This window comes from Hyperoodon ampullatus, assembly GCF_949752795.1.
Source record: "Hyperoodon ampullatus genome assembly, chromosome: 14".
NCBI lineage: Eukaryota > Metazoa > Chordata > Mammalia > Artiodactyla > Ziphiidae > Hyperoodon > Hyperoodon ampullatus.
Window position 1 is genome coordinate 63,306,944 of NC_136927.1, and position 14,138 is coordinate 63,321,081.

Consider the following 14,138-nt stretch of genomic DNA (forward strand, 5'->3'; position numbering starts at 1 on the left):
GGGGCGGGGCAGGTCAGGGGGCGGGGTTTAGTGGGAACCGATCTTGGGGCCCGGCTTCCGCGTGCGTTTGTCTGGAGGGTGAGAGCGCGCGGCGGGGGCGTGCCCAGCGGGAGGGGCGGGGCCAACTGGGGGCGGGGCGGCGCGAGGCCTAACGGCGGCGGTGGTGGCGGCGGCAGCAGCGGCGGCGTTGGGGTCGGCGAGCTTGGCTGCTACAGGTTTCCGCAGCGGCGCCTGCGAGGGACCCGGGCCGCGGGTGGAGGAGGAGGTGCGGGGCGGCGGCGGCGCTTGGCGATGGTGGGCGTCCCCGGAGCGGCCGCCTTCCAGCGTAAGCGGGGCGGGAAGGCGGGCGGCTGAGGGGGGCGTGTAAAGGCCTGCGTCTCCACAGGCGCGAGCTCCCGAGAGGCAACCGATACGAGGCCAGGGTGGTAAACTGAGGCCCCAAGAAGGGCGGCGGGTCCAAGGTCACTCGGCGGGCCGGGCCTTCCCGGGCTTCTGCGGCCGCCAGAGCGCTTCCTGCACCGCTCGAGGGCTCGGAGCTCATGGCGTGCGCGAGTCTGTCGGGACCGCGGCCTCGGAGCCCCGGCCGGGCCGGTGTCCATCTAACTTGCCCGCGGACAAGAATTGTTTTGTTCTCCCTGTGCCGGGGCCACTAAGTCCGGCCCTGGAGAAATATTCCACAGGCCCAATTTCGACGGGTGTGTGGCGGATGGTGGAGGAGGCGAGGATGGCCCCTTTGAGGGGCCTGTTGAGTGCAGGCTCAGGGGTCTGACTGCCTTGGCTCACAGTCCGGCTCTTCTACTTACAGGCTGTGACCTTGGGTCTCTCCGAGCCTCAGTTCCCTCTTCTGCAAAATGAGGGTGTGAAGAGCATCTCCAACTCCTCCCCACCCTGGTTCTAGGTTTTGTGAGGCCCGTTAGGAGGCTTGACACGGACTCTGGCACATACACAAGCGTGAAAACTGTCATTACTGTAGTCGCTGATAAACCTCAACCAGGGTGAACCTCACTCGAAAAAACTCGAAATTGGGCTCTGCTTGTGTGTGTGTTCGAGATTTTAATTTTGTCTTAGATTAGTCCTGCTTTATGATCCAATTGCTTTTCTTACCCCCATTTCTCCTTTTCAGCATTTATCTACTGTTCCGCCTAGAATTGTGAGATCCTTGGAGGAGGGGTGGGTCTCTTAATAATAACAATAAAATTTTAATTGTTTCTTGTTACAATAGTCATAATAGCCAATATTTTTTGAGCAGCAGGCATTTTGCATTCTATTCATTTAATATTTATTAAATCATCTATTAAGTAAAAAGAACCATTTTGGCTCTGGGAATATAGCAACAAACTAGATAGACCAAACTCAAGCTTTGAGTTTAGTTGGGGGGAGGGGAGAGAGACCTTAAATGAGGAAACAGATAAAACCATTTTGCATGTTTTCTCTCATTTAACTCTGATAATGTAATTAAGAGTTAAGTATTTGCGTATGCCCATTTTGCAGAGGATGAAACTGAGGAACAGGAGCTTCCACACATAAAGGGGAGGCTTTACACAGCCTCTCTTCTTTGTTTGATGCCCCTTAAATGTTGGATTGGAGAAATGCAAAGTAGGTGCACCCAGCTAATGCTTCTTCATGGTCAAGTTTGCAGTTGCTGTTTTTAATGGTTTGATCCATTCCTCTTGGAGCTTATAACTAAAGAGAGGCAAACAGAGGTGACCCTTAGGTCTGACAAAGGTACACTATCTCTGTATACTGAAAGGACCTTTTATCTGAAGTTAAATTTTTTATGCCCAAATCTCTTTTATGCAGTTTTCAGTTTAAAATAAGCCTAAAGTCCAATTTTTTTGTTCTGTTATGTAACTAAGGTTTGTTTATTTATAGTGTTCCTAAGAGAATTCTTTATTATATTCCTAAGCAATGTGCTCAGTATGCTTTTTCTTTTAATTTGGAAGTAATAGTAAGTTGCATTAAAATGTTGAGAGAATTTTTTAAAATGAGGTTCTCATGATACAGTTAGATTCAGCATTGACCATCTGCTAAGCACCAGGCCCTGTGCTGATGTAGGGCTTCCATAGATGAGTGAGAGCAGACTCTTGCCTCTAGAAGCTTACCTATAGTCTTGATTGGCTGATGTTTTTAACTGAAACTAGGTAGAGAGAATGCAGGAGCTCAGAGTCCCTTGGGGAAATAGTCTAGAGTAGGGCCTCAGATGTTTTTAGTGTTCTTTGTATCAGTAAATATGGTTGAGTGTGCACACATATTATGTGAATGTTTGTTTTAAATTACAGTGTAGACTGTATTATGTATATTTTATAACGTGCAAAAATAGACATTTTACAAAAGGATGAGCTAAAACAAATATAAGTAGAAGTTACAGTATTGTCTTTCCACACCCAAGTGTGTGAATGGTAACAATTCCCCCTATGGTGGAGACCGTTGATCTTGTAGTCGGACCTTCCCCTCAACCCATGATGTCTGTTGAAATTCAGTTCTGGAGTTGTGCCTAGGTTGAAATCTTGGGGTCCAATCCTTACTAGCTTTGAGACCTTCAGCACTGCGTATCCTTTCTGTGCACTTTATTTTCCTCATCTGTAAAATCGAGATGATGAGAGTTCCTATCATCTCATTTGCAGTTTTATTGTGAAGATTGATAATATGTACATATTGGTATAATGTATATCTTAATATATGTAAAGTACTTACACTGGGCTTGACACACTAGTTTGGGTGCTGTTAGTGGCAGAGGATACAAACATGACTTGGAATCTCACAATTTAGTAGGGGTCCTGCACAAGTACATGGGTAATGATAAAGTGCTTTAAGTTCTCAAAGGCTTTTGGGAATGTAGAGTAGGCACAACTAAATGTTCTTCGAGGGTCCAAGTAAGGTTCAGGTAAGGAGGTGACATTTGAACCAGGCCTAAGAAGGAGAAGGGCTTTTTCTAGAAGGATGAGGCTTAAACCTTATTGGCTGAGGGTATAGAGTGGAAACTGGGAGGCTGTTGAGGGCTTGGTGAGTAGTTCTCCAGATCTGGACCTGCAGGGAACCTGACTGAAGCTTGTATACCTTGTTAATAGATAAGTGATTTCGGGCTGGAGTTGTGCCTAGCGGTTGTGACGGCAAGGAAGCCTGTTCTAGAACTTTTCATTTTCAAAGCACAACAGCTCTTTCGTCTCTGGTGGCACTCATTCTGCCTTCTTAAGTTATCTAAGAATATAAACCCCTAAATGTAAGCTCCTTGAGGGTTATGACAGTATCTGCATTTTTTTTTTTTTTTGCACGGTACGCGGGCCTCTCACTGTTGTGGCCTCTCCCGTTGCGGAGCACAGGCTCTGGACACGCAGGCCCAGCGGCCATGGCTCACGGGCCCACCCGCTCCGCGGCATGTGGGATCTTCCCGGACCGGGGCACGAACCTGTGTCCCCTGCATCGGCAGGCGGACTCTCAACCACTGCACCACCAGGGAAGCCCATGTGTCCCCTGTATTGGCAGGCGGATTCTTAACCACTGCGCTACTAGGGAAGCCCAGTCCTTAGTTTTAGAGTATTGTTTTGAACCTCGTTATAGAAAGTGATCACTCAATTGTAAAGATTTACTTAAAATCGCTGTAAGTTTGAAGGCTGAGGGAGAATCTCTGCCCTAGTTATAGTTTCTGCTTGAGTAAGATTAGGGCCTTACTAGCACTGTATTGACTGGCCCCATGTACAATATGAGCTAGTACAGCCTGCCTCTGGATTTTATTATGGCTGGTTAAGTAGCTTTTGCTTCTGTCTGTGGTTTCTCTCTCTGGCCCCTCAAAGGTCTTGAGGCTATCTGAAATTATAGGAGCTGGGGTATCATAAATTAAACTTGTAAAATGAGTCTAGCAGATATGTCAACTGGATCTGACTTTAAGTCCAGTTTAATTCTTTAAAAAAAAGTTTTTGCTAGATTTTCTGCTGGGCACTTTTCATGTATGTTATCTCATGTAATTCTTAGAACATCCTTGAGAGGGAGTTAGTATCTCTGTTTTACAAACGAGGAAATAAGGCTCAGAGAAGTTAAATAAATTCCCCTAGGTCACACAGTTAACCAGTAGCAGATAACACTATTCCCACTTAGTTCAGTCCTGATATTGAATTCATTGAGATCTGAGTCCAAAACCCACTATTTTTTACTTTCTATCACGTGGCTCCTTGTTTTTACCAGGTAAGCTAGAGGTTTTTAGACATGTGTTCCCGAGGATACCAGTGCTCCCTGAATATACTTGATTTCCCATCATTTTTCTTCAACAACTTTCTTTCCCTAACATCTAAAATAGTCTGTGGATGGATATGATTTAAAGATTGCTGTATTAGATCTTGGTCTTGTTTAGAGGTATCCTGAATTGGCCTTAGTGATGAATTAAAAACAAAAAACAAAAAGGCAGCAGAAACTCTCAGCATATTTTCCCAATTCATTCCATATGTTTCCTGATTTTAGCAGTGAAGCAGATGATGGCAATGAACATCAAAAGCCCAAGAAACGTCCATGCTAATTTTACGTGGCCCTGTGAGGAGCTGTCAAATATGGATCATCAAATATAGTATATGGACTCTGCAGTGAACCTTTACTTTGGAATGTGGCTCTTTAAAATATGATTCTACCCCTCTATTTTGTATTGCTGTAATTAAATGCAAAAATCAAAGTAAAATTCAGAGTAACTCAGAGCTAGGTATCCTTCTGTCTGAATTGATAGCTTTGGAGTTGGCTAGACCTTTCAATTAAATTAGCTGATGGCAACAAATATGTAATCTGACCTCTCGACCAACTCAAGTGAAATGTTAATACCAGGCATAGCACAGCTCCCTTGACACACTACTTTGACCTTTTCCTCTCTTACAGATGTTTCCCTTATTCCTTTGTTAACTTAGCCATCTTCATGCAGAGGTCCTGCCTGCTTTTAATTTTTCAAAGCCACATGAGAACAGACATTGAAATAGCACAGATGTATTCATTTTTACCTTATATCCCTAGAGCTACACTAATCAAAATCACCATTTCCTCTAATTCACATATAGTTTTTAGCTAGTTTACTGTCTGCTTACCACTATCCAACCTCTCCCCCTCCCCCTCCCCCCATAAAAGCTAAAATACTAGTGATTTTTTTTTTTTTTTTTTTTTTTGCTGCCTTGGGTCTTTGTTGCTGTGCGCAGGCTTTCTCTAGTTGCGGCAAGCGGGGGCTACTCTTGGTTGCAGTGTGCGGGCTTCTCACTGCAGTGGCTTCTCCTGTTGCAGAGCATGGGCTCTAGGCATGTGAGCTTCAGTAGTTGCAGCATGTGGGCTCAGTAGTTGTGGCTCACGGGCTCCAGAGTGCAAGTTCAGTAGTTGTGGCGCATGGGCTTAGTTGCTCCGCGGCATGTGGGATCTTCCCGGACCAGGGATCGAACCCGTGTCCCCTGCATTGGCAGGCAGATTCTTAACCACTGCGCCACCAGGGAAGTCCACTAGTGATATTTTTATCCACCAAAAATGTGGCAGGATGTTTTTGTCCTTAATATTGAGAAAGTGTGGTTCATTTTGTTTCCCTCTTGAGAAGTGGAGTCAACTTCACAGGGGGAAGGCAGGCAGAAAGCAAGCCCTCTTTATGGCCGAGATTAAAGGTAGAGGTGGCTTAGGAGAGGCAAGTTCTGAGTGGTGAAGGAGAGGTAGGGGACGAGGTGATGATGGTCTTAGCTCTCCTGGCATTCATCCAATAGCTGCCTGGAGCTGCTAGGAGCTCAGGAGCTGTAGTTTTCATAAGCTCCTCCTTAATTTTCCCTTGATGGGTTGGTCTGCCTCAGTGGTTTAAACTATACTCTCATCTCTTCTTAAATATATTACACCATACTGTGTTAGAAAAACACAAACATATTCAAGGATGGTGATCACGTTATTTAAAAAACAACTTTTTTTTTTTTTTTTGCTGGTACGCAGGCCTCTCACTGTTGTGGCCTCTCCCATTGTGGAGCACAGGCTCCGGACGCGCAGGCTCAGCGGCCATGGCTCACGGACCCAGCCGCTCTGCGGCATGTGGGATCTTCCCGGACCAGGGCACAAACCCGTGTCCCCTGCATCGGCAGGCGGACACCCAACCACTGCGCCACCAGGGAAGCCCAAAAAACAACTTTTTTTTTTTTTTTTTTGCGGTACGCGGGCCTCTCACTGCTGTGGCCTCTCCCGTTGCGGAGCACAGGCTCCGGACGCGCAGGCTCAGCGGCCACGGCTCACGGGCCCAGCCGCTCCGCGGCATGTGGGATCCTCCCAAACCGGGGCACGAACCCGCATCCCCTGCATCGGCAGGCGGACTCTCAACCACTGCGCCACCAGGGAAGCCCAAAAAACAACTTTTTTTTTTTTTTACTCCTTTTTCTTTTTTTTCAAACTTTGTATTTTGACATAATTTCAAACTTAGGAAAAAGTTGCAAGAATGTTATTAAAATTCCTGTATGCCATTCACCTTGATTCCCCAAATGTCAGCATTTTACTATATTTTCTATATTCTTTTTATATATGCATATTATTTTTTGGAACTGTATTTTAGAGTAAGTTACAAATGTGATACTTCTTTACCATAAATAAGGTAATGTATACTTCCAATAAACTAGGACATTCTCTTATGTAACCACAGCAATATACTTAACCAAAATCAGGAAATACAGATTGGACACAATATTATTATCTAATATACTGACTTTATTCAAATTTTGTCATTTGTTCCAATAATGTTCTTTTTTAAAAAAATTTATTTATGTATTTATATTTTATTTTTGGCTGTGTTGGATCTTCGTTGTGGCGAGCGGGGTCTATTCTTTGTTGCAGTGTGTGGGCTTCTCACTGCGGTGGCTTCTCTTGTTGTGGAGCACGGGCTCTAGGCACGCAGGCTTCAGTAGTTGTGGCATGCAGGCTCAGGAGTTGTGGCTCGTGAGCTTAGTTGCTCCGCGGCATGTGGGATCTTCCCGGACCAGGGCTCGAACCCGTGTCTCCTGCATTGGCAGGTGGATTCTTAACCTCTTAACCACTGCGCCGCCAGGGAAGTCCCTTCATCAAACTTTTATCCATTGGTTGTAGCATCTATTGATGATGTTTGCCTGAGTCAGTTATTACTCTGATAGTTGTGCTGTGATTTTTCTATCAGTTATTCTTTGCTTTTTAGTTAATATTCTACTGCAGAGCATTTTCTAACCCTTATTTGTATGTATTGGGTTGACCAAAAATTGCCTTCGGTTTTTAAGTAAAAATAAAAGATACATTTTTCATTTTCACCAAGAACTTTATTGAACAACATGTTTACCCTCTTGTTCCACTACCTTCTGCCATTTTTCAGGCAACTTTATAATTCCATATTCCCCAAACTTATCTTTTTGAGCAAAGAACTGTTCCAGGTGCCTTTTGCAGTTTTCCAGGGAATTGAAATTTTTCCATTAAGAGAATTTTTTTTTTTTTTTGCGGTACGCGGGCCTCTCACTGTTGTGGCCTCTCCTGTTGTGGAGCACAGGCTCCGGACACGCAGGCTCAGCGGCCATGGCTCACGGGCCCAGCCGCTCCGTGGCATGTGGGATCTTCCTGGACCGGGGCACGAACCCGTGTCCCCTGCATCGGCAGGTGGACTCTCAACCACTGCACCACCAGGGAAGCCCCCATTAAGAGAATTTTGTGAAGATCAAAAGAAATGGAAATCTGAAGGTGCAATGTCTGGTGAATACAGCGGATGAATCAGAACTTCCCAGCCAAGCTGTAACAGTTTTTGCCTGGTCATCAAAGAAACATGTGGGTCTTGCATTATTTCGATAGAAGATTATGTGTTTTCTGTTGACTCATTCTGGACTCTTGTTGTTGAGTTATGCTTTCAGTTGGTCTAATTGGGAGCAGTACTTGTTGGACTTAATCATTTGGTTTTTGGGAAGGAGCTCATAATGGAGAACTCCCTTCCAATCCCACTATATACACAACATCACCTTCTTTGGATGAAGACTGGCCTTTGGTGTGGTTGGTGGTGGTTCATTTTGCTTGCCCCACGGTCTCTTCCGTTCCACATTACTGTACTCTATCCACTTTTCATCGCCTGTCACAATTTTGTTTTAAAAACGGAATGTTTTCATTAAGTTTCAGTAGAGAATCGCATACAGAAATAAGGTCAAGGTTTTTTTCATTTAACTTATCTGGAACCCGCACATTCAAAGTGATGAACATAACCAAGCTGGTGGAAATGATTTTCAATGCTTGATATGGATATTTGAGTATGTCAGCTGTCTCCCACATCATATAACATTGATTGTTCTCAATTAATGTCTCGATTTGATCGCTATCAACTTCATCTGGCCTACCCGACCGTGGAACATCCTCCAGCGAGAAATCTCCAGTACAAAACTTTGCAAACCACTTTTGACGCATTCGATCAGTCGCAGCACCTTTTCCATACATTGCACAAATCATTTTTTGCCTTTCGGTTGCATTTTTACCTTTCTTGAAATAATAAAGCATAATATGCCAAAAATGTTGCTTTTTTCTTCCACCTTCAATATTAAAATGGTTACACAAAAATTCACCAACTTTGGTAAGTTTTTTTAAATACATACTGATATGACAGCTGTCACATACAATCTAACAAATTGTTTGGAATGAAGTTAAAGACAACTAAGTGCTACTAGACCCATCTTACGGAAAAAACCGAATGAACCTTTTTGCCAACTCAATATTAATATGGATTCTTATTTTATGTAGCAGGTTATAATCTATTACCATCATTATTTATTGTTTTTCACATTGTCCCAGATTTGGCAGTGGGAACCCCTTCAAGCTAGCTTTTGACAATTTCCCAACATTCTTGGACCACTTCCTTACTTTTTGGCGCAAAAAAGATATTCCAGGCTTATTTTCCTACCTGAGCATTGGAAGCAGCCATTTCTCCCAGATGCTTCTCTCCTAATTCCTGTTAGTGGAGAAAATTATTTAGAAATCAAGATGTGGTTGTTGTATGTGCTCATTGCTATGGGATGTTATTGCTTCCAGATCCTTTTAATGGGCAGAGCTAAAAAATCTATGTATATATGTACACATACATATATACACACGCATATATCTAAATTTCTATTTTTTTTTGTTTTTGTTTTTTTGCAGTACGCGGGCCTCTCCCGTTGCGGAGCACAGGCTCCGGACGCGCAGGCCCAGCGGCCATGGCCCACGGACCCAGCCGTTCCGCGGCCTGCGGGATCTTCCTAGACTGGGGCACGAACCCGTGTCCCCTGCATCGGCAGGCGGACTCTCAACCACTGAGCCACCAGGGAAGCCCTAAATTTCTATTTTTATCTACATGTAATAAAAACTGAAACTGAGCAAAGGGCTCCTATGCCCATGGTGCAGAAAGCCAAACTCTGACAGTGGTAGTTTGCAGCAAAGTAAGGATTTATTGCATGGCGCCAAGCAAGGGAGTGGGGTCCAACCCCACCTGGTCTTTGAGTTAGGGTTTTTTCTTTTAAAGGGGGAGAACAAAGAGGCTGGGACTAATGTTCGTTTTGTGACATTTCTGTGACATTTCTTTTTTTTTTTTCGGTATGCGGGCCTCTCACTGTTGTGGCCTCTCCCGTTGCGGAACACAGGCTCCAGATGCGCGGACTCAGCGGCCATGGCTCACGGGCCCAGCCGCTTCGCAGCATGTGGGATCTTCCTGGACCAGGGCACGAACCCTTGTCCCCTGCATCGGCAGGCGGACTCTCAACCACTGCGCCACCAGGGAAGCCCGACATTTCTTTCTTTTTTTAAAAAATTAATTAATTAATTAATTGATTTTTGGCTGTGTTGGGTCTTTGAATCTGTGTGAGGGCTTTCTCAAGTTGCAGCAAGCGGGGGCCACTCTTCATCGCGATGCGCGGGCCTCTCACTATCGCGGCCTCTCTTGTTGCGGAGCACAGGCTCCAGACGCACAGGCTCAGTAGTTGTGGCTCACGGGCCCAGTTGCTCCGCGGCATGTGGGATCTTCCCAGACCAGGGCTCGAACCCGTGTCCCCTGCATTAGCAGGCAGATTCTCAACCACTGCGCCACCAGGGAAGCTCCCGACATTTCTTAATTGTAGTTTTGGGAGTCAGGACGTCTCTGGTTTACTAGCTTAACTTGTGCTGGAGGAACAACCTGAACTTGTATGTTAATGATGTTTATAACAGCTTTAGTCCGTTAATGCTGTTATCAACAATAGCAATTTTACTCATCTGACTATGGTTGATTAGTGTTCAGTTAGCACAGGATTGAGGTCAGAGGGCACAAGAAAGGGAATAAAGTTTTGGATAGATTAATCATAATCTTGATAAGGGTACTTGGTTTCAGAACTGTGTGTTCAGACTAATACCTCCAATACCACAAACTTTGTTTAGCCTTTATCCTTTCCATATTTTTAAGTCCCTTCTCTTACCTAGGGATTGTAAGCCTGACTCACATAATCCACAATATATTTTACTTATTTGCCCAAACCTAGAATATAAATATAAATATGTAGCTCCAAGATTGCTAACCCATGTTGCCATGAAGTTCAGTTTGTAAACCTCTTTTTTTTTTTTTTTTCCCGCGGTATGCAGACCTCTCACTGTTGTGGCCTCTCCCGTTGCGGAGCACAGGCTCCGGATGCGCAGGCTCAGCGGCCATGGCTTACGGGCCCAGCCGCTCCGTGGCATGTGGGATCTTCCCGGACCGGGGCACAAACCCATGTCCCCTGCATCGGCAGGCGGACTCTCAACCACTGTGCCACCAGGGAAGCCCTGATTACAGGTTTTTTTTGTTAGTTTGTTTTTAGTCTGAGGGTATATGGTCAATGTATTGTGTACAGAAGTTACTTTGGGGTAGCTCCTCAATGATTTAAGATGTAATTCAACCTACAGAAATTTGATGTATACTTTTTTTTTTAGGCCATGCGGTGCCTTGCGGTACTTTAGTTCCCTGACAAGGGATTGAACCTGGGCCACGGCAGTGAAAGCGCTGAGTCCTAACCACTGGACTGCCAGGGAATTCCCAGTAAATCTCAGTATTTCTGTTCACCTTTTGGAAGCGCATTTGATTGACTCTCAGCCATGGAGTGTCTTCCTTACCCTGGGTGAATAGTTTTTAAATTTTATATGGTTTTAGTAATTTGCAGCTGTTGGCTTGCTGGTTTTGGCACATAGTGAACATTTTCCTTTTTTTTTTCTTGTAAAAAAGGCAGAGTGATTTGCTACTGAGTGGTTTGCCTTTCAAACTCCAAAGAAGGAATTTGAGTGTGCTCATTTCTCAGATATATTTGTAGGTGAGAACTATAGGTTTCCCTTTTGGGGGTTTTGGAACGGGGAGAACGGGAGGAATGAAGTAGGGGATGATGAATGAAAGTCAAATAATGGTGACTACCAGAGTGAGCACTGTCAAAATAATACTGATCCCTTAGAAAAGAGAAGTACCCCCTCTTTTGATGTTACCAATGAGCTTCTCCCAATAGTGACTGAAAAAAAAGAATGGTTTCTCTGAAAACATGGCATCCCTGTAAGACCTCCACAGAGAGGTTTAACCTAGCAGTTGTTAGGTGGTTTAGCTAAAATTTCTTAAGCGAATACTGAACCAAATTGAGCATAAATATTGTGATAATTAAGTATTCCTTTTTTTTCCCCAGATGTGTAAATGGAGTAGTTTCTTTTTTCTTTCGCTTTTAGTCAAGTTTTTGAGCTATAAGTTACATACAGTAAAATTTACTCTTTTTAAGGGAGCAGTTCTGTGAGTTTTGACAAATGTATGCAGTTGTAATCACCACACCAATCAAGATATAGATTATTTCCATCATCCCCAAAAGATCCCTCGTGCTCCTTTCCCCTCATTTAGCAGCCCCTGGTGACTAGTATACTGGTTTTTGTCCTTCTAGTGGTTTCTCTCTCTCTCTCGCTCTCGCTCTCGCTCTCGCTCTCGCTCTCGCTTTCTCCTTTTTTCCCTTTTCCATGTCATGTAAATGACACCATACAATATATAGCCTTTGTATCTGATATCTTTCACTTACTCTAATTGTTTTGAGAATTGCCCATGTTGTATCTGTAGTAACCTTTTATTGCTGAGTAGCATTTCGCTTTGTGGATGTACCATGATTTTTAAAAAATTAATTAATTTAATTTATTTCATTTTGGCTGCGTTGGGTCTTTGTTGCGGTGCGCGGGCTTCTCATTGCGGTAGCTTCTCCTGTTGCGGAGCATGGGCTCTAGGCATGCGGGCTTCAGTAGTTGTGGCACATGGGCTCTAGAGCGCAGGCTCAGTAGTTGTGACGCATGGGCTTAGTTGCTCCACGGCATACGGGATCTTCCTGGACCAGGGCTCGCACCCATGTCCCCTGCATTGGCAGGTGGATTCCTAACCACTGCACCACCAGGGAAGCTCTTTACCATGATTTTTTAAAAATCTGTCTACCAGTTAGTGGACATTTGGGTTGTTTCCTTTCCTGTTTTGATGATTTTGAATGAAGCTCTAAATATTTATGCACAGGTCTTTTGTGGACATATGTCTTTATTTCTCTTCGGTAAACAAGAGTGGGATTGCTGGGTTCTATGGAAATTTCATGTTTAAATTTTTAAGAAACCCTCAGAGTGTTTTTCAGAGTGGCTGCACCGTACCATTTTGCATTTCTAACCAGTAATGTATGAGAGTTCCATTTGCTTGTTGGGTGTTTCATTTTGTTTTGTTTTAGAATTAGGTGTTAAGGAAACAGTGTATCTGGGTGAAATCAATTTTGGTTGTCTAGTTGCTACTTATGAAAGGCATATTCTCTGTTTTATAATGTAGAGTCTCACACTGTTTGTCTTCTATTGGAGTCAGCATGTTCATATTTTTTTAATTAATTAATTTATTTTTGGCTGCGTTTGGTCTTCGTTGCTGTGGGTGGGCTTTCTCTAGTTGGCACGAGCAGGGGCTACTCTTTGTTGCGGTGCGCGGGCTTCTCATTGCAGTAGCTTCTCATGTTGCGGAGCATGGGCTCTAGGTGCACGGGCTCAGTAGTTGTGACTCGCATAGTTGTGGGCTTAGTTGCTCCGCAGCATGTGGGATCTTCCTAGACCAGGGCTCGAACCTGTGTCCCCTGCATTGGCAGGCAGATTCTTAACCACTGCACCACCAGGGAAGTCCTGGTCATTTCTTATTTATATATCATTAACAGAAATAATATCAAACAACCATATTTTAGAACAATTTTCACACATTATCTAATTTTTACAGCCATCAAGTGAGGTAGGTAGTAGTATTCTCATCCTCTTATTTCATATAAGGTTCAGAAGTCAGGTGGTTTGCTTACTGTCACACAGCTAGAATGCAAGAGTGTGGGTTTTTGAGAGTTGGAGCTGTGAGGGGACATTCTGTTTCTCTGTAGTTAGAAGTGTAGCAAGTGAAGACATTGGTGCTTCCCAGTGTTTCCTTCTACCTTCAGCTCAGAAGCAGTGCAGCTTTGGACAATTCATATTTGGATTTTGAGTGTCTTATCATCTGTGAAATGGGGATAGCCGTACTGTCTCTGTCTACCTGACAGGTAGTCACCTGACAAGACGAGAATCAATTGAGGGACTGTAAAAGCATGTTCTGGACACTATTTGTTATTACACGAGTGATTTTGTAATGCATGAATATATTTTAGAAACTTAAACAATACAGATAAAGTAAAAATCCCCTTCCTAGTCTAAGTGAAGCTGTTCATTTAACAACTGTATTGTGATGCTGTTAGATGCAGGGATGGTGCTAACTGCTGTGGGGCTGCCAAGGTGGTTAAGATTCAGTCCCAGTCCTCAGATATCTTCCAGCTTGTCTTTCCTTCTTTGTCCTAACACTTTTTTTTTTTTTTTTTTTTTTTTTTGCGGTACGCGGGCCTCTCACTATTGTGGCCTCTCCCGCTGCAGAGCACAGGCTCCGGACGCGCAGGCTCAGTGGCCATGGCTCACGGGCCCAGCCGCTCCGCGGCATGTGGGATCTTCCCGGACCGGGGCACGAACCCGTGTCCCCTGCATTGGCAGGCGGACTCTCAACCACTGCGCCACCAGGGAAGCCTGTCCTAACACTTTGTTGATTGCTCTTGTAATGAAAGCTTTGACAACTGGATTTTAATTAAGTTTGGACAATGATTGTCCATCTTTCCCCCTTATAATTGATGCTGTTGGGGAGAGTTGTACTG

General features: G+C 44.3%; 1 protein-coding gene across 2 annotated transcripts in view; it reads left to right on the forward strand.

Moving 5' to 3' along the window:
* Positions 1-291: 291 nt before the first annotated feature.
* LOC307063417 (protein CBFA2T2) overlaps positions 292-14,138 on the forward strand; it is a gene marked incomplete at both ends in the record, with an annotated part of 176,620 nt that continues 162,773 nt past the window's right edge. For both annotated transcript variants that reach the window (XM_079719554.1, XM_079719555.1), the window contains one exon: positions 292-325. In XM_079719554.1, the coding sequence (XP_079575680.1) occupies positions 292-325 (34 nt within the window). The remainder of the gene's footprint in view (positions 326-14,138) is intronic.